At 41.7% G+C, this 22,137-nt stretch overlaps 1 protein-coding gene and 1 long non-coding RNA gene across 4 annotated transcripts in view; one reads left to right on the forward strand and one right to left on the reverse strand.

Moving 5' to 3' along the window:
- Positions 1–4,369: 4,369 nt before the first annotated feature.
- Positions 4,370–6,830, reverse strand: LOC113995852. Of its 2 annotated transcripts, XR_005565461.1 has the most exons (4): positions 6,743–6,830; positions 6,193–6,278; positions 4,618–4,692; positions 4,370–4,442 (listed from the first exon to the last, which is right to left on the reverse strand). It is a non-coding gene; the product is annotated as an uncharacterized LOC113995852 (long non-coding RNA). The 2 variants fall into 2 exon arrangements; XR_005565460.1 differs by lacking the exon at positions 4,370–4,442 and having other exon boundaries at positions 4,493–4,692.
- Positions 6,831–7,708: 878 nt separating this feature from the next.
- Positions 7,709–22,137, forward strand: part of PRDM2 (PR/SET domain 2) — a 64,240-nt gene continuing 49,811 nt past the window's right edge. For both annotated transcript variants that reach the window (XM_027736347.2, XM_027736345.2), the window contains exons 1-4: positions 7,709–7,774; positions 13,917–13,990; positions 20,382–20,499; positions 20,765–20,868. In XM_027736347.2, coding sequence (XP_027592148.2) covers positions 13,982–13,990; positions 20,382–20,499; positions 20,765–20,868 — 231 coding nt within the window. In that variant the 5' untranslated portion in view covers positions 7,709–7,774; positions 13,917–13,981. The remainder of the gene's footprint in view (positions 7,775–13,916; positions 13,991–20,381; positions 20,500–20,764; positions 20,869–22,137) is intronic.

Raw genomic sequence — 22,137 nt, forward strand, 5'->3', positions numbered from 1 at the left:
GCACATTGTCCCAGGGCAAAATCTTCTGTGAGCTGAAATGAATGATCAGCTGCAGATTCAAGGCCCAAGGTCAGGAGACTTCCTATGCATGAGAACACACGAGGAAACAGCAGCTCCATACTTTGACCAGCTGGCCAAGTTTGACTTTTATTCACAGGGAACAACACTCAATAAATCAACACTTGCTTTTAACTTCAAGTCCTCACTCCTGATCACATTCATTCCTTTACAGTTACTAACAATAATGTTCCCTTTTGCAGCTTGGCTTTGAGTCATGAATGTGGCTCTCCCAAACAGACAAGCAGGCACCAGGCTTCCTGTGAGAGTGCCAGATGTCACTAAAAAATATCATAAACAGAGCTGTCCCCTTGCATTTGTGTCTGTGGGGAAGATACACAGCAGTCATAACCATGAAAGCAAGCTGAGCCATCAATATTTATGATAGTTCTGGACATCAATACAGCAATTCTTACATGAGTTCATTTAAGGCATGTTTTTACTGTAAGAACAGAAAATGTTCAGAAGAATGAATTCAATAAAACCAATGATAATTAAGTTTGCACTGGAAGAATTATGGAGATCAACTTACTCCTATAAATTTAAGTGTTCATTTACAGTTAAACACCAATTAAAACATGCAGCTCACTATTTTAGGAGCACTACAGAATACCATTGCAAATATTTTAACCACATCTTATTTCATTAAAAAATAAGTACAACCTGCACATTAACACCTCTGTCAGGGTTTCAAACTCAAATGTACTGAAGTATCATTCACATGAGAATGACAAGTTCTGCCTTGATACTCAGATTAAGTGACTTGCCAAGGGTTATAACACAGGTAAGGGAAAAGCCACCAACCCAGGAATCTTTAAACATTAAACCATTAGTCCTGTCACAGCTTCTGACTAGTTCAAGTGAAGTGGTGTTCAGCATCTTTTATGGTAACATCATCCTTAATATTATTTAGTATAAGACAGGAACAGAGGACACACAGCAAAAAAGCAACTTATTGAGTGCACAAAGCCCCTCAGGTCACAAATATGCTCGGGTTGCTTTTGATGAAGAACCATTCCAGCTAAAAATAATTTCTGCTCCACCAGCCTAAGTTTTGCAGTGTAGATGTTACTGAACCAATTTAAAACTTAAAATTTAAAATTTAAAACTGCAATTTAAAACTTAAATCATAACTGGCCTACACCACATCTGAAGACATTGTTATACCTATTTATACTCCCCTACTTCACCAGATAAGTATCAGAATATCCATACCCATCCTTTTGCAGACAGCTTTTTTAAGCTAAAAGATGAATCCCACTGAAATTCCCAGCATTTTGTTTTGTTTGACAACTTCTGATGGACGCAGAAGGTAACAGGGGATCTGCAACTTGACACCAGGTGCCAAAAGCAGGAGGCTGAATTAGTGCTTTGTCCATTTTTTTACAGCTGCAGCGTGGAGGCATTTATGTATAAATAAACTGAGCATCTCACTGGCCATGTGTCTTTGTCCAGGCCTTGTGGATTTAGGCTTCAGACCAAACCCACAGGTCCCCCTGCTCTGCAACAAACAGTTGAACCCCAACACAAAGATCCCCATTCAATCATGGAGTTTGTTCAGCTCCAGGCTGGAGAAGTCAGATTTTCAGACTCTGGTAAATGTTAAACTGGCAAATGTCTCAGCAGGCAAGGAGAGCTGCACATTCCAGGCATATCCAAAGCTGTGCTCTGGTTCCAGAAAGCAGCTGGCAGGAATGATTGATTCTGGCGAGTTCAAAACCAAACAGTGCCATCCAGGAAACAAAAAAAAGGAAATGGAAGAAGGAGAAATAGAGAACTGCAACACGTTGTCTTCACTAAAATTTCATTTCATTCACATTTCCAGATTGAGCTAAAATTGAACAATGGATTTGCCAACCTGGGGGGCTACTTCAGGTGTTAACCAACATCAGTGTTCAGATAAACTTGGGGAAGAAATTCTTACAAATGTTACAACCTTATCTTCCAGTAGAAAAGGCAGTAAAAGTGACACATAAGAGTGATGCTGATGCAACACAGCAACAATTCCACCAACATCCAGGGAAAAATAGAAGCTCCCTCTGTTTTTCAAGGGGGAAAAAGGTAGAAAGAATCAGTTCTGTTCTTTGGAGAATCCCTCTTACTTCTTCCTCCAGTGCAGAACATGAAGCTAGTGATGCTTTAAGAATATAGATTTGTCTCTATTCCATAAGCCCTTTAACTAATTTTTCCTGATGGTAATAACTTCACAGCAATACTGACCAGCAAAAATGACTGGCAACTGAGTTATTAAATAAGTCATTGACTTATTTAAACACTTCCTCCTTCCCTCCAGAGTGACTAAACATTTTCTAACAAGGCAATTTTAAATGTAGTGGTGTTTGTCTTAGGAAATTAGTACTGTATGTCTCATTTGAGCTGGGAAGCAACTCCATTTCCTGCTTTTATGAAGCATGTTAATCCTCAAATAACACATTCCTTTGAGTCCTGTGGATATTCTGCCTCATGACATTTGATTCATCCTATGCAGGAAACAGGGAAGGAATTAGCAGGTTCAGCAGGTGTGCTCATGGGAAAAGAGAGAGGAATGTCAGCTCTTCCTCATTTCCTATCTGCTGGAGGAAGAAACCCCAGAGGAGTTGAATAAGCAGCAATAGCTGAGCATAGTGGAGGAAACAGCAGCTTCCTCCTTGAAGGAATGTCCTCTCCTGTACCAGGCACTGAGGCATTTTGCTGAGAAATAAGGGACACTGTCAGTGTTTCCCTGCCTAGACCCCTACAAACTGTTTAGAGAAAGAGAATTGAGAAAAGTCCACTTTTCACAACTCACACAGAGCTTTAGAAAGTAGTGGTACAAGAGATTCTGACCTAAAAGCCAACACTTAAAGGCAATATAAAAAAATTTGTACATAAAAAAATAATGCAGCAAAGGCTGCCTGTTAAAAAGTAGTGAAAGAATTTACTTGGTATAAGTTGCTGCATAAAGTTTCCTCTGTGATCCAGACCTGGAATTACCCTGGGCAAACTACTCCTGGCACTAAGATCTGTCTCTTTGTAAGAGACAAAATATTAATGAGATTATGAAAGCATAGATTACTATTAATCACCTCTCACAGGGAGGCAAACTCTGCCATCTGTTCATTTAAACCTGGAATTGCTGAAGTTAAGAAATGTTTAACTCATGATTATGAAGTTACTCCTTGAAAACAGTTTCCCTGATGAGTTCTACCTCATTTTGTCAGGATTAATAATTAGCTTACTAACACAATAAACATGCTTGATTGAGTGGAAAGTAGCAACAGAAGGATCTGAGAAGGTAAAGCATGTCTGCATTTCATGGAGAAAACTGAGCAAGGGCCACAAGAATGACTTGAGATTTCATACACTTGGCAAGAAGGAATGTATAAAGAATGTACAAGCAGACTATTAAAATTAAAGACTCCTCACTGCAGGCTGATGCAGATGAACAATGACTGCTCTCTCAGTAAGCTGTACCCGAGCCCCAGCTAGTGGTGGGATTTACTGATGGCATTTTTACAGCAAAAAGGAACACGTTCTTAACAGAGAAGCTTCAGATTATTGTGTATTATCTCTTAGCCATCGAGCCTGGTTTTATTTTCAAAATGCTTCCAACAAAGCTAAAGTTACATGTTGGTTGCTCCTAGTGTGCCTACACCATCCACAGAGCACCTCAGTGGTTTTGATTGGTCCAGCAGCTGGGAGTTGGAAGCAGGAATGCAGACAATGGATGCTGTCTCCATTCTCAGTGCTCTTCCATCCTCTGAGCCAGCTTGTCACGACACAAGTGGTAGATAACCAAAACAAGGGTTGAACACTGTTCTTACCTGCTTTTCCTTCCATGGAGTACTGCCAACATCTTCTCTCAATATAAATATTAAGTATATTTAAGTATATTTAGGTATATTTCTTGATTAATTCCACTAAGAAACTCATGGCCATCCATGTCCTGGGGTGAGTCCTGTGGTGCTTGAATCAGTTTACAGAGGCAGTCCCAAAACACCTGCTGTAGTTTGAAATGGAGGCTGGCCAATGTTATTGATAAATTTAAATTTAAATGGACCTTATCTTTATCCCTTTACCACCGTTGGTGTAATTGGCACAGATGAATCTTAGCTAATTAGTGTGAGTAGTACTCTGGAAATGACTGTTAAATCCATCTTAGTACAGCTGCCCCATCCCTGGAAGTGTTCAAGGCTGGGTTGGATGGGGCTTGGAGCAACCTGGGCTAGTGGGAGGTGTCCCTGCCCATGGCAGGGGTGGAATCAGATGGGCTCCAAGGTCCCTTCCAACCCAAACCATTCCAGGATTCTGTGAGGTCCACATAACTTACCTGCTGGACTGCAGACCTCAGCAGCTGCCACGTTCTGGAGAGGGCAATGTTCAGCCTTGGCCAGAAGTAAAATGCTCTGTGAAATGGAGAAAACCAAGTGTCAGGTTCCACAGGCTGTGAGCAAGAGGCAGTGAATTGACTTCACTGATATAACACCACTCCCCTGCCCCATCAGATATCCTGGGGATCCTTTTGCATATGGGAATTGTGGGAAAGCCACTTGGAAATATCTAAGACTAACCAGGTATTACCTGTGATCAGTTCCATAAAGTGGCCTGAAAAGGGACCTCTCCAGAGCAGAAAAGCAGCACTTGTGGTTCAGCAACCTGTGGTTGTATATTTGTACAATATAACAGGTGAGCAACCAACACAGACTAGAGTGACAAGCAAACCATGAGACATTTGAGTAGTGTAAAAGGTTGGACGTTGGTTTATTCTGTGAAAAATTAGATTTCTATAATGAAACCTGCTCCTGGTGCAAAAGTGAGCCAGGCTGTAGAAAGCAGAAATAAAAATAAGGACTGTGGTGGACCTGGAGGTTGGAAAGGTTCACCTAAACCAGCAGGGAAGGAGCAGGAATACTTAACAACTGAGTTTTAAGAGTCTCATTCCCCAGGACATTTCAAGCACAACCTCCCGAAATATCTTAGCAGTTCAGTCAATTCATCTACCAAAAATACACTTATAGAAAAAGATGGTAATATTACTTAAACTCAGAGCTATTAATAACCAGTAACCCAAGCAGTTCAACTGTATCAGTTTTTCCCAGGGACATTATTAGTGAGAGCCATAACAGGCAGCACATTGTCTCCTGTGTTTGTAGGGACAACTAGAACAGCACAGAAAGTTGTGATAAAAGAGACCTTGTCCCAGTTAACAAGAGAAGAACTGGCCCTACTGGTATCACTGGAGTCCAGCTAGTTTCAATGCTGCTTTAGACCCTCTGATAAGAAAAATCTTTTCTAGAACTATTTTTTCCTGCCATGGCTCACTAAGATTTCCACACACAAGAATTTCCTTTTCTCTCTCTCTTTTAAGTCACCCTGAATATATATATTCAGTCACACATTCAAGATTTACAAAAGAGCTTTTGCTAGCATTTGTTTCTTCTGTGTGCTGGTATCATGCTATCATGTCCCTGTGTGCTTACACACACCCAGGGAACCTGAAGAGCTAATTCATCATTTTAGAGAGCACAATAGCAGCAATACTGATATTTTCAGAAGACAACAAATGAACGGTTCAGAACTTCAATCACCTAAAGATTTGTAGGCTTCTCTGACCACCAGAAAGTGTAAATTGAAAGTGCAAGTCCCCTGGAACACCACCAGATGGTAGATATTCTCAATGTAAATGCAGGGGAAAAAAGATGACTTGTACACACAAGTAGAGAAAAGTTATAATTTCTGTTATTTGTGATACTTCTGGGGAACTTTATATATAATCTTGAAGGTAGAAAGGTTTATACTTTAGCTAATAGGGTATGTAGTTTGTTCTATGTTTTCAACTTCCCTGTTACACAGGCTCTAACATCTAAAATGGAGGACTTGATTTTTTTTTAAAATACAACATCAAAACTTAGAGGTGTAATTACTTTAGCTTAATTATAAACCTTAATGTTAATACGAGTAAATTAGAATTCATTTAAGCTAATAAGTTAAATTAGTTTAAACATATTTGAGATTTTCTTACTACTAAAATTATAGGTTTCAGAACTGATTATGGTGTATCTAAAACAACATTTTTTAATATAAGTGCATGCTGAGTGTTCCGGTGGGAACATCAGTGTGTTCATCAGAGTTATTTCTCAGTCTGCTGTTGCTTACCAAAGTTAAGCATCACTACAGAGGTGTTCAAATCCACTGTATTAATGTCTTCCATTTTCCACAGGTTTAAGTCAGCATGTTTTCCTCTGGGAAAATGGCAAATTCTTAATAATTCCAGGTCAAATATAGTCCTACCCCATGAGGATTACATCTCTGATTGCATTAAGAATAGAGTATTCAGGTGAGGTAGAAATTAAGGGGAGAGAGACTGCAATACAAATACAGACATCTGCCAGGAGGTGATTATGGATATTTTTTTTACCTCTCAGGTACTTGCTTAGAAATTAGTGAGGAAAATTTGGTTTAGATGGGAGAGGACAATGTATGTGGAGCATAAAAGGGTCCCAGCCCAGGCCCCTCAGGGGGTGTGAGGGTCAGTCCCCACATCACTTCAGTGACTCAAATAATTTGCCCTCAGCCACTTTGTTGGGGGTTTTTTTCATTTTCAGTCACACACAAGAAAACCACCGAGCTGCTGAGCTGCTCTAGTGTGAGAAGGCAAAAAACAGACAAAAAAAAAAAAGAAATAAAAGCAATAGGGAAAGTGAACCTGCTCTCCTCGTTGTCTGGGAGATGGTGATGGCTGGGGCAGGAGGGAACTGGGCAGGGGCCAGGGGGGGATGCTGGGGGTGAAGAGGATGAAGGGGGTGAAAGGGATAAAGGAGGTGGATGGGATGAAGAGGATGAGGGAGGTGAAGGGGGTGTAATGGATGAGGGAGGTGAAGGGGATGCAGGGTGTGCTGGGGGTTGAGGGGATGGAAGCGGGTGAAGGTGATGAAGAGGATGTTGGGGCTGAAGGGGGTGTTGGGGATGGAAGGGATGGAGGGGGCACGGGAGGTGAAGGGAATGGAAGGGGGTGAAGGGAATGAAGGTGGTGTTGGGAATGAAGGTGTTGAAGGGGCTGAAGGGGGTGTTGGAGATGATGGGGATGTTGGGCATGAAAGCGATGAAGGGAGTGTTGGGGATGAAGGGGGTACTGCAGGTGAAGGGAATGGAAGGGGGTGAAGGTGATGAAGGGGGTGTTGGGGATGAAGGGGATGCTGAGGGTGAAGGGGATGCTGAAGATGAAGAGACTGAAGAAGATGAAGGGGACGTGGGGGATGAAGGAGATGCTGAGGATGAAGAGGAGGAAGGAGCTTTTGGGGATGAAGGGGGTGTTGGGAATGAAGGGGATGCCGAAGGTGAAGGGGATGCTGAGGATGAAGAAGATGAAGAGGATGAAAGGAATGCTGAGGATGAAGAAGATGAAGAGGATGAGGGGGATGAAGAGCATGAAGGGAGTGTTGGAGATGAAGGCGATGCTGAGGATGAAGAGACTGAAGGGAGTGTCGGAGATGAAGGCGATGCTGACGGTGAAGAGGATGAAGAAGATGAAGAGAACGAAGGGGATGCAGAGGATGAAGAGGACGAAGGGGATGAAGAAGATGAAGGGGATGAAGAAGATGAAGGGGTGTCGGGGGGGTCCCGCGCCGGGACCTGCCCGCGGCCTCCCCCCAACGTCACTTCCGAGGCTGGAGACAAAATGGCGCCCGGACGGTACCGGCGCTGAGGCCGCTCCGCGCCGCTCCCGGCGGGGCCGCAGGTGAGCGGGAGGCGGCGGCGGGACCCGCCGGGCCGGGCCGGGCCGCGCCGGGCGGACGGGCGGGGGCAGAGCCGGGGGCGCGGCCCGGAGCGGCCCCGGCAGAACCGCCCGCCCCGGGGGTCCGCAGGGAGGTGGCGGCCGGGGCGAGGCAGCGCGGCAGGTGCGGGGAGCGGTGCGGGACCTGTGCCCGGAGGGAGCGCCCTGGGGAGCGAGAGGAGGGCGGGGGATGGCGGGAGAGGCCGCTCGGGTGAAGATGCTCCGTCCCCTTGGCGGCTCTCTCAGCGTTTTTGCGCTGCAGACGCTGGCTCGGAGGTGTCGCTCCAGCCCGATGCTGAGGGAGCTGTGCTCTGCCAAACACTTCCTAACGCACCGGCTCCAAAAGTTCCGGCGCTTCACGGGCCCCGAGGCTCCCGCAGGGTCGAGTTCTGCCAAACCGAGCGAGCGGAGCTTGGGGAAATTAACTCCAGAATTGGTTTCCTCGCTGGAAATGCCCTTCCGTTCATTCTCCTAAATTGGAGATATTGATATATCATAATTCATGACGGTGCAGTGGTACCACGGGGAAAAACGTTTGGGGTGAGAGCAAAGATGTTGGTGTGAGACACGTGGGGCAGCTCTAGAGATGTATCTTCGGTACATTTTTAATCCGGAGCCAGAGCAGCGAGTGGAGATCGCTGATAACCATCTCATGGCAGGCACCTGGAGCCTCCAGTGAAGTTTCCAGTGGTTTCGAATTCATATGGAGCTGCAAATTTTCCATTTTGAAGTAGTAAAGGAAACTTTAAATTGTTTTCAGCTGTTGAAGGAGGAAGGGAAGGTGGTGTGGCTGCACCTGCTAAATGATTCAGTGGCAAGAGAAGTATTTTTCTTATTTTACATTTGAGCAGCAGTGGACAGCTCTTGCAGCAGCAGGGGCTGCCTGTGCTTGTCATGCTGCCCCAGTTTGCTGTGTCCAACCTGTGCTCTGGACTGGGGACATGTTATTTGCATGCAAAGTCTTTTTTGGCTTACTCAAACATACTGAGTGGATTAAGGGAACTGGAGATGTACAGCAGCGTGGTATTTAATTATTATACTGTTCTCTTCTGGCACTTGCCAGGTTTCAGTAAAAACGATGGGCATGTTAAGAATTCAGGGCTGCTTTCCCTGGTGTAAGACAGAGGGATCTCCAGCTGTTCCAGCTGTGGAAAGGCACGATGGTGACTCAGTGATAGCATCAGCACTTTTCGGACAGAGACCTGCATCACTGATCCATGGGGGAGTGACTTTTAGGAAACAAAAGAACTCTTGGACTTGTAGACACAGCAGTGAGAGCCGTGCAGAAGCACCTGTTGGTTTTCAGGCGTGAAACCCTGTTTTCAGGGTTTGCTGGGGCTGAAGTGCCTCAACCATCCATGGCACAGATAATAAAAATGAATTTCACTTATAGTGAACCCCTTGTTATGTTAAATGAAAGGCAAACCATCCCTTTGGATAAAATATCTTAGGTAGAAATGCCATGATGAGTGTGATGTTTGGAGATTTCCCGAGTTGGTGCCTGTGTAGTGTGGTTTCAGCCTTCCTCCTGGAGCAGGCTGGAAGGTGGGGAAGGATGTTGAAGTACTTCTCCACACTTGTATAACCCATCCTTTTTTTTTTTCCTATTGCATATTTGCTTGAGAGTGGAAGGGAAATAAAGCAGAAAGTCTTTTTCTGTAAAAGCTGAAATGGCTCTGGAAGTCCATCCTGCAGTGCAGTGATGTCCCCATTTCACTGTTATACATAAAATCCTTGATCCTTGGGGGTAAACAAGCAATAATAGTGTATAAAAAGAAGATCTGAATAATGCTTCTTACTGGGTGTCTGTCAGTTAAAAACAGAAGTTCAGAGAGATTTAGAGATGAACAGTAATGTATTCCTGCCTTGGCAAACCTTTAATTTAAAGCACTGCAATGTGTTTGCTGTTGAACTTGTTAGCACGGAAAGGACAGAGATGAGCCTGATAATTAATGACTCCCCCTCAACGAAATAATTTCTTTTATCAGTGTGTTTTTTCTCCAGTTGTATTTTTAGCTGAAAAATATTTCTTCTCTGCCTCTGTGTAAAAGATGCCTGTAGACAAAACTGGGAGGCTGAGCCGTGTGTGGTGAAAAGAAATGACTGAAATGGGTTTTTTTCACATCGTGGTCCATCAGCAATGTACTTGTCTGAGAAAATTTTCATTGGGTTTTACTCTATTTGCAAGTAGAATTAAAGTGCACTTGTATCTGAAGATTGGAATGGTGTTTCTGTATATTTGCAGTTGTTAGAGACCTGTTATTTTCTGTTGACTTCTCTTGACTAGTTGCTGTTTAATTAATAAACTCTTGGGTTTGTGTTGTGTTGGTGATTTCTTGGCTCGTTTTCTTGGTTACCTCCATAAACCTCTCCAAGTTATAACAGTGTATTTGGTTATGTGGCAGCAAGCAAAGGCTTTTTTCTTACTGGACAATAGGTAGTAGATCTCAGTGCTCAGAAAATCACTGCCCATTTTTTTTTCTCTGTTCTTATTCAGGCAGCCTTGAGTAACTGAAAATGTCTTTGCAGCGAAGTGCCTGTAGAGAGAAACAAGATGCACTATCAAATACATATTTTAATCTTAGCGTGAACTTAATTTTTTTTAATTGACAACCTTTGTTTCACCTAATAGGTGGAAAATTCGTGGATTAGGGTATTTAAGTGTTGCCCTGAATAAATGGAAATGTCCTGATGTTTAGAAAATGGTCATGGGCTGCAGCTAGAAACTAAAGCAAAGCCAAGAGCTGTGCAGAATCCAGCCTGAACTCTGGTCATTAGGAAAACAGGCTGGGGAGACTTGCAAGTTGTTCCTGGTTCTCTAATGAACGTGTTTTTACTGGAGCAGTGATGTAATGCATGTCCCATTTTCAGCTTCCAAAATAGGGTTGATACTCTCATGCCTGGTTTTTCCTTCCTCTGAATTGGAAGCAACAGCCTCTTTCAGAATGCTTTTTGGTTCTGGGATTTAAAAAAACCCAAACACATAGAGAAATGATAAATATGGCTTATAAAATCAGAAGATAGACTATAAAACCTTGAAGTACTGATTTAGTTTGAATGAGGTGATCTGCAATGCTTTGTGTAAAATGACTTGCTTTCATTTGCAAACTTTGTTCCCAGAAAGTTATATTTTTTCTGAGGGAATATTTAAAACTCTTAAGTGTAGATTCAGAAATCAGGTCAAAATACTTTTTGTTTCAAGCATTTTGTTTTAGAGTGACCACAGCGTTTCCTTAAATACAAAAGCCTTGTATGTCCTTATCTGAATAAATATAATTTGTTTCCTGGAGCTGAGCTTTTCTAAGTACACTTTTCTGAGAGTCTAAGCTTGGATGATGCAGCAGATCTCCTTTCTCATGTGCTCCCCAGATGCTCTAATATCTGCAGTAAGTGTGTGGTATTTGTGCACTCAGGAGACACAGTAGTAGGTGGTGGTTTGAGCTCAGTATGACCTGGTGATGTTTTCTGGGACGTTTAAATGTTTAAAACTCAGGGTTGCTGGTGCCTGTGCTTCACTTATGGCACAGAACCTTTACCATTCTTTTTTTGGGGGGGATTTCAGTGAGTTGTCAAAGCTCCCTGTGGTGGATGTTATGAACAATATCCAGGTCTTTCTCAGTGCAGCTTTGGAGGAAAGGTTGAATGAGAATAGTTGTTATTTGATGGAGCTGCTGAGTGAGTCTTTCAGAGTCCCGCTGCAGTTGTGGAGCATCACCGACTTCAAAACAGACTGAATGTGGCCATCACCGAGTCTTTAAATTGAGTCACAATTCCCCCGGTGACACATCAGAGCAGCATCACTTCCACGGGGGCTTTCCTGGGAAATCTTGCCTGGGACCTGACTGTGTGTTCCAAGGAAATCATTAGAGTGTGGAGTGAAAGCTCGTTCCTGCTCGCAGTGATAAGAGTAAATACCTTGTTGGTACTCAGTGATCGTGCTGGGAATTGATATTTGTGCAGCAGTTGTACAATTTGTTTCATATTTTCTGGGGTTTATTGAATTTGTGTACCAAAAATTAACCCCCAAATTACTGTTGCAGACGCTTCTCTTGTTGTCATGTTTCCTTTAGGTAGAAAAAACCCCAGTGGCTGCACACAAGTCCATATAGAGTCTTAATTTTATTGATTTCCCATTGCAATTAATCTTGCTTTCCACATAGTTTAGTTCACTGTTAACAGAATAAGGAACGTGGAGGAAGGAGAAAGTGCAGAAAAATGCAGAACTGCAGGTATAAAATTTGAAACTAATAGCTTTGGGTGTAGTGCAGCTTAATTTCTCACCTAATTGTGGTTTGTGGGCAGGTGGTTCCTCTGGTACCTTGTAGCTGAAGGAACAGAGAAGTGCAGTTTGTGAGGGATCTGCCTAAACTGTGTTATACCTGGATGTTTAACTGCATTAATATGTTTTATCATTTTCTAAGAAACACCCCTGGGAGGTTTGGAAACAACCAGTTGTATAAAAGCCGAATAAAATATTTGTAAAACTTGTAAAAATACCAAGCTTGTTTTTTGGTTTGAAAATTCTTTGTAAGCTATTAATTCTAAGCAAAATAATTCAGAGCTAGCATATGAAATACAAGAAAAGTGTGGGTTTTTTACAGCTCCAATGAAACAGAGTCAAAAGGTTTTGTTCTGTTTTGCAAATTTTTAACTGATTTATTTAACAGCTGAGGTAAGAAAGCTCTGCTCCCCAAAATATTTCATTTATAAATTGACATGTGGGTGTGGTCCCAGTTGGCAATGAATAAGGGCACTGGGTTTTTCTCTGGTGTCCAGGCCTCAGCTCAAGTACAGACTTTTATACTGAGTCCAGTACTGAAATAAGTCAGGAAGTTGTAATAGCACATTCCAAAAGAAATGCTTTTCTTTGGATGTGTTCAAGTGTTCACATGGAGCTCCCGATCCCATCCCTGGGCTTTGCTGGCAAACTCTAAATCCCACAGAACCAGCTGCAAAACTGGACCTTAAATACAGAAGTTTCAGCCCTTTGCCTAAATGCTCACAAAGTGTGGAAATCCCAGGACAAAAGGAGCTAATCCTGGCAGAGCTGAATACAACAGAAATATCCTTTCCAAGGACATTTTTCCTTTTCATATGGATTTCTTTAGCAATGCAGCATTTGAGTGATGCTTGGCACAGGGGATGGTACACAGCATTAATTTTTTCAGTGTGAAGATGGGAAGGATTATGTGAAATGTATTTGGAGTATATTTTACTAGAATGTATTTTAAATTAAATGTTAGTATTTATGCAGAGGACTTAGTAAAAAAAACAAATCAGTTAATCATTGTTATAATAAGAAACCTAAAGACAGGGAAGAAATAGAATAAAGTGCTCTGAGTCAAGAGGGATCAGTTAACTTCCAAAGAAGGGGGATGCTAATTTATTGAAAATAATGTATGACAGCAGGAAGGAAAGTGATTCCAGCCTAATTTGCAATAAGGCTTTTTTTGTGTGCGTTAAAAAAACAGAAAGGAAGTGAGTTGATGTACAAGAGTCTTGGATATGGCATCGTTCTGATTTAATTTTGTCTCAAGTTGTGGGTTTCCGAATTTGATGCCTACTTGATTTAGGAATTTTTGTTAGAAGCCTTGTGGAATCTCAGGCTTCTGTTAAACAAGAAGGCAAAATGCTTTAGTATAATAAAATACCTTAATAAAATGCTCTGTTTTTAAGGAATATTTTCCTGTTTCTGACATGGGGTAATAAAGGCTCAGTACATGCATTTTCTTAATTTGAAAAGCACAAAAGGCCTTTTATAATGCTTTGATATAAAATTCTGGAGAGATCTGACTCCTAAAGTTCTTAAAATACTCAATCTTGAACAAACTAACTCACTTTAAAAAACCAATGGAACAATCCTTCCTGGGCACATTTCTGCTACATCATCATTTAAAATGGGAGAAAGATTAATCCATCTTGAGATTATTCAGACACATTCGAGCTACAAGAACAAAACTGTAGCTCAGAGCAGATTTTTTCCTAAAGAAATATACTCCTTTTTGACAGATGATTTAGAAAGAGAAACTACAGGTCTGTGTGTGCTTTCAGTTCAATGTAAATTTGTAGGTGAGTGCATGTTACAATTGTCTGTTTTTCTTTTCAGGGCTCATGTAATCAAAGGAGTTTCTTTGTTGTGAGTATCTTTTCAGAACACAACGGGAATTCAAAATGAATCAGGTGAGTATGAATGTAAGACTTTATCAAAATCCTTAGAACAGTTAATTATTAATAAAAAAAGTAAATCATCCACTACAAGAGAAATGGTCTTTAAAATCTTCAGTCTCATTAAATTTCCTGATCATCCTTTCTACCACATGTGTGCTTGTGAGATTGTTTTATTTCAGATTGAAGTGTTTTGCAGTGTCTAAGTTATTACTCCTGGCACCTCTTACGAGAACACCTCTCCAGAAAAATCTATTTCCTCCTCAAGCTGTAGGTAATAATTCAGCTCCTTATAAAAGTGGCTTGAAAATTGAAGGTTTCCATTTTTTGAAAATCTTTTTTTAATGACTTTCCCATTTCAAATGTGCAGTAAACAACCTGCCAGGGGAATTGATTGATTGGGAAGTTTCACACTTGTCTGAAATCTGAAGTGTTTCTCCTGGAATCAAGTGGAAAGATTGGGAAAGCACAGTTCCTTTGTGGTGCAGTACTTTGCTGTATGAATTCACAGATATCCTGACTGGAAGGTGTTGTTTTAATCAGTGCCAAGTGTAGAGCATTTTAATTCTGCATTTGTTTTTATCCAAGTGGGAATTGTACATCAGTTTGTCTATCACACACAATTGCATTACTTAAAGATACAGAAAAAGCACACGTTGCCTTACGTTTTCCTCCTAAGTCTTTCTCTCTCTGGCTGATCTTCCCAAGCCCCTTTGGTGTGGGAATGTGACTGCAGGAATGTCATTTTTACTTTGCTAAAAAAGTCAGCCACGAACAGAAGCTTTATGAGTCAGAAAACCACAGTCATGTAAAAAGCTTTGTATACTTTTTATTGGTGCCTGTAGCTGATGTGTGCTTTTATTGCCCTTTATACCCTTATTTGATCAGCAGCAGCCCTGAATACAGTTAGCACTTTACTGAAGTATGTTCTCTCTGAATTGTAGATTCATAAGTAATTACACTGTGAAATGGGTTGGTGGGATGTTTCCTGTTGCTTTTTTCCTCTGATTTAAACTAAAAGGCCTTTGAGATAATGTGTACACACTAAAAAGGTAAAAAGCAAAATACAGTGTCTGTCAGAGCCTTGAAATATGTCTTCTAAAAATACATATTTGTATTATATCTGTAGAGAAATATAAATTACACATGTAATAGAAATGCCATTTGCATTATCACACTTTAAAGCATCAGTAGTCTGTTTTAGGGAGTAGCAAGTTTAACTGTTGCTTCACAATTTCTGTTGAGAAATGTTCCACCTGTCGGGTTTGTTTTGATGCCCTCAGTGGCACAGAGGGAGCAGCCCATTGCTCTGTCTGCTGGAGGAATAATCCTGCTCTGTTAGTCCTTCTGCTGAGCTTTGGATCCTGCTAAAACTCTGGCAGCTGTAATTGTTACCATTGACTGTTTCCTTCCCATCTGTGTGTCCATGTCCCCTGTGTCCTGTCTGTCCTGGTGTCCCCCCACCCCTGACCTGTCTCTAGAGCTAAGTAACATTTCTCTGCTGTATCAAAAGAAAAGCCCTTACCTGTCTTAGGGGACTGCTGCTCATTTCTGCAGCCCTGGGATGTGACACAATTCAGGAGTGAGGTGACTCTGCCTCTGGGAACACTTAAGTAGCTCAGAGTCCCCCTCGGTCTTTCTGGCTTTCACATTTAGTTTCCAGAGCTCACATGGCTTTTTGTTGTTCTATTACCATTCCTGTTAAGTGTGTATTTAGCATCAACCCTGTGGTGTTTTTTTCTTGCAGTGCCTTTGTCATTTCATTCACTGTTGACAAGTTGTAGTGCCAGGTCTGTATAAGAAATGTTTTTGCCTGATGCCAAACACCTTTCAAGTGTTCTGTTCTCATACTTCTTTCATTCTGCTTGTCTCTGCTTTTGGTGTGACTTCAGTGACCCTGAAACTAATTGGGCTGGTGTTAATTTGGTTTGTGGAAAAACTGCTGGTTTTGTGGCTTATCTTGTAGAAAAGTAGCGAAGGAAAACCTTTTCATAAATGCTGTGATATGTTGTAAGGAGAAGAAGGATTAAAATTTAAAAAAACAGCTGTTGGGTTTAATATTTTTGGGTTTCTTGGAAGGTTGCTCTCTCAGGATGGGCAGTGTGCATCCTCTGTTTTAAAAGGAGATCTGCCTTTAATATGTAAACTGGTTCATCAGGCCAAGCAAACCCGGGGTTTGACTGGGAGCATTTCCTGCACCTCTCCTGCAGTGAGACAGAGCAGGAGGAATTTGGGGGCTCCCTGGAAAACAGCACGGGCAGGTATTTAAGAAGTGCTGGGGCACATGGTAACAAATTATACCTGTGCTTGTACTGAAACTCCCTCCTCCCCCCATTCCTTCTGAATTTTTCAATGATTATTTCCAATATTTCTGATACATCTTTAATTTTCAAGCACACAAAGGGAAACTGTGACAAAGAGGGGCAGCCAGGCAGGGTGCTTGGACAGGGAGAGACCTTCCTTCTTTCCCTTCCCTGTGCTACCTGGCACGACTCCCTTTCCTCAGCTACCTCTTTTAACTCCTCTGCCATCTCCCTCTCTCTCTCCATGGCATCCTTTCCTTTATCTCCTCACTTCCCCTAATCCTGTTTCCACCCAAACCCACACTGAGTGCTGGCAGTCCTCGCACTGTTCAGGATGGTTTCTTCCTATTTTGCTCTAATCTCTGATCACCTGTAAACATCTTGTTGCAGGTGCCTTTTCTACTCGGCTTAAATAATGTTTGTAACATTATAGACTAATTTGTAGTTGGTCCATAGGGACAATTGTATTGAAAGCTGTGTGAAAGTTGCTTAATGTGTTGAAAGATGCTGTCAGAGTGAATGGACTCTGGATTCCATGCAATCAGGAAAAGATGGTTTCAGTTAAGGCAGAGAATTCCCTGGCATTGTTCTAGAGTCACTTTATGCTGGATAATTTGAATGCCAGAAATGTAATTTTTTTATGAACTTCAGAGTAAGAAGCTTAAAAGTGAAATGACCTTCAGGTGGTTTTGTATTCAAAATTTCTGTCTTGGAGGGAGCGAAAAATACTGCATTAAGGCTTTCAGTTAGATGCAAAAGTTGGCTGTAGGACATGCACAATGCATTACCCTTATCAAGAAGTGAACTTTTTAAACAGAAAAAAGATTTAAATGTGACTGTTAAGTGTTGGGGGAAAAGTGCTTGAAATACAGCATTTCTTTTGGTAGACAGACGTTCCTTGGAGACAAGCTGAGATCTGGAAAACGTTTCAAGTAGCTCCATCTAAATTGCAAATAAAAATATATTACACGCATTTGACTGAACTAAATTGTTTATTTTAGTGTTTTGAATTTGGTTACTTGTTACCATTCCTTTGAGGTGTGAAGTGTATTGTTGTGTACAAGGCCATATCCAGGTTTGTAGTACTTGTGAAATCCATTAATCTGACAACTGTTAGATGAGGCTGAGTACTGTGTTCTCTGAATGTCCTGCTATTCTTTGATTTATAACAATAAAGTTCTCACTGTATTTTACTCCATACAAATAGACTTAAATGGTAGAACAGTTTGGGGATATTTATGGCTAAAAAGCATCATGATTATTAAGGAATATGCCAGGAAAATCGAAGATATAACACAGTTCTGTACACTTCTGTCTGAATCAGTCGAGTCTGGTTTAAGTTTTGGTAGGTTAAAGTTTATTTTCTGGCTTGAGATTTTTAACTATTCATGCAGCAGTTGAGATTTTTGACTGCTCATTTAAAAAGCCAAACTGAAAACAAAACCCCCCAAAAGAAACCAAACCCCAAAATGAAACCCAAACAAAAAAAACCCCACCCCACTTTTACCTTGGAACTGGAAGTGCCTCGTTCAGAGAGCTGTCACACAGCCCCCCTCGTCTGTGCCTGGATATAATTTGTTAGAAACCACTGGGAAAACTAGCCTTGGTTCTCCCCTGCTGAAATGCTGGATAATGTGCTGGAGAGATGTTTGGGTTTCTTTGATATGCTGAGAAGAACGTGTTTGTTTTTCATCTCAGACATGGCTTCTTGCATATCAGTTCAAGGCTAACAGATGTCTGAAAATCAGGCTTCTTTCATCAGTATTTTTCCTTTTGGGTTGTTGGAAGAGCAAAATGCATCTTTGCTCTGCTTTGAATAGATTTCAACTATTAGAACTGAGGAATAAATATTTCTCCCCCTCCCCGGTTTCTTTGCTCTCTTGGATGGGAAGGGATTTCTGGCATTCTCTTCCTTCCATGGTTTCCACTTTGGGGGGCTTTCTCCCCTACAAATAGCTCTCTGGGAGCTCTGTGCAGCTGTTAGGGCTTACCAAGGCAGCACCAGAATAACTTTGCTCTGACTCCAGTTTGATCAGTTTTCTTGTCCTTGCAGAAGATTTGTTCTTGTAACTTCATTTTTTAAAATGTAGTGATTCATTGCCATAGCAGCACCCTCACAAAGAGTGGGTGCAAAGGCTGACAAGATTTATCTGTTTTGCTTTAGAGATAAACCCCTGAAAGTTGATAGCATATCAAGATGGATTTTAAAATCTATTTCCAGTAGCCTTTCAATATATTTCATAAGTGCTCACTGGAAAAACTACTGTTGTATCTCTGCTTTATGGTTACAGGTAAAGGCAAGAATCATTTCCAAAAAGTCAGGGTTTACTGAGACAAATTTCTCAGTTAAACACCTCCAAAAAATTGGTTCAGAGCTCAAGTATAACACCCTTAATGTTAGAATTGTTCCTGCCATCACCACCAGTATTGGTTTCTAAGGAAAATGATTAAAGTTTGTTGTCAGAGGGCAGGTGGGGTTTTTTAGGGCATGTGGTTCAACACATGCCTAGTTCTCACCAAGCACAGTCCTTTCAGAATGTGAGCACATTTTATGGAAGCTTTTCATTCTTGTAACTTTAGAATTCTGGTCGTTTTTATAAGAAATAGTGGTTTTAAAAATATAATTAGGTAATAAGGAGCTGGGTGTTTAATGACACGTGTGAGTAGCATTTACTGTTGTGTTATACAAATAATAGTATGAATAATATTATAAGCAGCCTGTTGAACTTTGTAGGCTCCTTAAATTGGAACTAATCACTTGCTAAACATTTGTAAATCGTTTATTAGCTTTCTATTGCCTTTCAAACTTTAACATAAAAATACCTTAAAACCTTTTGTATTAATTATAACCTGCTGGCTAAAGCTTCTGAGCTGTTTATTGATTTAGGAATTATGATTAACATTTAGGGCACTGAAATAATAACTCATATGACTATTTAAACCCCTTTTTTCTCTCTATAAGCTGCTTTTAGCTTATTCTGTTGGTTACAGAGCAATAAACTTGTCATGCACAACTTGAATCATCAGGAGCTGCAGTGCCTGGACAAGGGGGAATGGCTGCAAAGTGCTTGAGGGCAGGGTTAGATGGGATATTGGGAAGGAATCCCTCCCTGTGAGGGTGGGGAGGCCCTGACACAGGTTATTCCATGGCTGCCCCATCCCTGGAAGTGTCCAAGGCCAGGTTGGACGGGGCTTGGAGCAACCTGGGCTGGTGGGAGGTGTCCCGGGCAGGGGATGGGACTGGATGGGCTTTAGGGTCCCCCAGTCCAGGGAGGAATCTCCACACACACTCCAGAAGGGAATATGTCAGAAGAGCCTGTTCAAACGTGGGACTGGGCTTTTCTAGGCTCAGCTGAAGGACTGTCAGTGAGATGTGCCCAGCCCAGCTGTGTCAGCTCAGCAGCTCCAGATGGGTTATCAGTGCTGTCGCTGGTCCTTTGTCAGGTACTTCATCAGCTCTGCCACTTCTTCCCCTCCCTGGCTGGATGTTTAACTTTGGGCTTGCTGAGTCCTGCTGGATGTTTAACTTTGGGCTTGCTGAGTCCTGCTGGTTTCAGCATTATTCAAAGGGAGCCCAGCAGGAGCCCCTTCCCCATTCCCCACTGACAGCTTTGCAAATAGGGCATTGTTCCAGTGCTTTTACCCCATTCCAGGCAGAGCATCCTTGGCAGAGTAGGTGGTGCATCCCAAGTGCAAGTTCTGGTATCTACACTGGAGCAGTTAATTTACTGCAACACCCTTCTTTCAATAGGTAAAACAATTAAACTTTTCACTTTTGTGGACTGTATGTGCTTCTTAGAACTTTGAGTTTGGTTTTCTCCTAAAGTTGCTGTTTAGTCTTTCTCACAAGTTATATGTTTTCACATAAGACAAGATCAGAAGCTATTTTAGGTTATTTTTTGGAGACTGATTAGATTGAGTATGCCTGGAAGCCATCCTTAGAAAAAGGGAAATAAATGATTACTAACATATGTGAAATTATCCTCAGTGTGGTGAGTTTGGAAATTTTACTTTCGTTTCAAGTCAGGAGGTTTTGTAGCTTGTGTGGCTTGATGTGTCAGTTGTTTTTATCTGTTAATGCTTGTTGGCTTTTGGACTTGTAGAACACAACTGAGTCTCCTGTCACTGTGGAGACCTTGGATGATGTACCTGAGCACGTGCTTAGGGGCCTTCCCGAGGATGTGAGGCTCTTCCCATCTGCTGTGGACAAGACACGGCTTGGTGAGTGCTCCAGCTTTGAGAGGAGAAGGAGGGTTTTTACACGAGCTCACATAAATCAGAGTTGCTGTCAAAATTTGGTGCCCTCCTGTGCTGGGTAGAGATAATGTTTGGTTCATTTATCTGAAATAATTTCATTTGGGAAGAGTGGACAGCTCCCCATTTGGAGACAGACACACGTACTGATCTCAAGAAATATGAATTGGGAGTAGAAGATTTGCTTAAAATAACTTAGATTAGTTTTAACTCCTGATATGTGTCTCCTCAGGTGTCTGGGCAACAAAATCAATTTTAAAAGGCAAGAAGTTTGGACCATTTGTTGGTGACAAGAAAAAAAGATCTCAAGTCAAGAGCAATGTGTACATGTGGGAGGTAAGAAATGGCCTGTAAATGGGAAAAGGTGTCTGTCACTAGGTCAGTATTTTGTATTTACTTTACTTTTTCCACAGATTTTACAAGTAGACTTGATGTAAGGTAATTGCCATCTATTACTAAGTTATTTATAGACACTTGGACTCTGAGTTACAAAGTTTTCGACTGTTGGCACTGCTGGAAATTGCTGTGTTACTTTTTTATGTGCTGTGTGTGGATCACACCTGCCCCGAAGAGTCTCTCACTGGTAGAGCTTTGCTTTGTTGGCTTGAACCCTGAGTGCTCTCCCTCTGCAGCTGAGGGCTGTCAACTGCTCCTGAAATCAGGGAAATGAGGAGTTTGTGGAACCTCTTAAGGAAGCCACAGTACTCCTCCTCATTTAGCTCTTTCAAAACCAGCTTTGTTATGGGAATGGGTTTTCCTTCTGGAGTTTTTATGAGTTCTCAACTCCAGCAGAATTTCTTGTGCTGCTTGTGTTTGGGCTTGCCTTGGAGCAAGTGCTGTCTGGACAGCTGAATAGCTGCACTGATAGTCATGAGACTTGGGATATTATGTGCATTTTCAGAATGTAGGTGGCTAAATCTGGAGTTGAAGCCTATCCACAGTGTCTTTAAGGCAGTTCATAACCACTTCCAAAGGCTCCTTCAGTCATTCTGAGGACAAGTAGAGCAGGTGGCTTTAGCAAAGTGAATAGTCCAGGAGGGGAGGGCTGCAGGAGCTGTGGCAGAGCATGTTCTGCAGCACAGTTTGCTACTTTATGGATTTTTAGGCTAAAGATACTGCTAATAGTCATCCATCCTTCTGGCCCCTGGTCTGCAAACACTGAACTGTGTAAAAAACTGCATACACATGCAAAACTTAGTGTTAACCTCTGTCCGAGGATTTGATTCAGGACAATTTCCCCTAAATGCAGGTTCCTGTTTAGAAAAGTAATCAAGTGTTCAAGTAGAATGTTCATTGCATTGAGCTAATGCTGCCTCAAACTCCACTGCAAAAGGTATCTCCAGTTTTGATCTGGTGCAAGAACATTTGGTGAGATTGAATCAGCCAAGTAAATTATTGACCTTGCAATTGTGTTTCTCTCAGTGCTGGGTTTTGAATGTTCTTTGGGGATGTTTTTTCAATTAGTGTTGAGAAATGATAGTTGCAAACAAGCTGTTACAGAGTTTCCTAGTTTGCAATGCAAGTGATAAATGGGAACCCTTGGTAGATTCCAGAGTAATTGTGTGTTGCTTTAATGCTGATTTTGGAGTCAGGAAAAAAGCAGCT

The sequence above is a fragment of the Pipra filicauda genome, unplaced genomic scaffold (genome assembly GCF_003945595.2).
Source record: "Pipra filicauda isolate LSUMZ 115617 unplaced genomic scaffold, ASM394559v2 scaffold47_size6085603_pilon, whole genome shotgun sequence".
Classification (NCBI taxonomy): Eukaryota; Metazoa; Chordata; class Aves; order Passeriformes; family Pipridae; genus Pipra; species Pipra filicauda.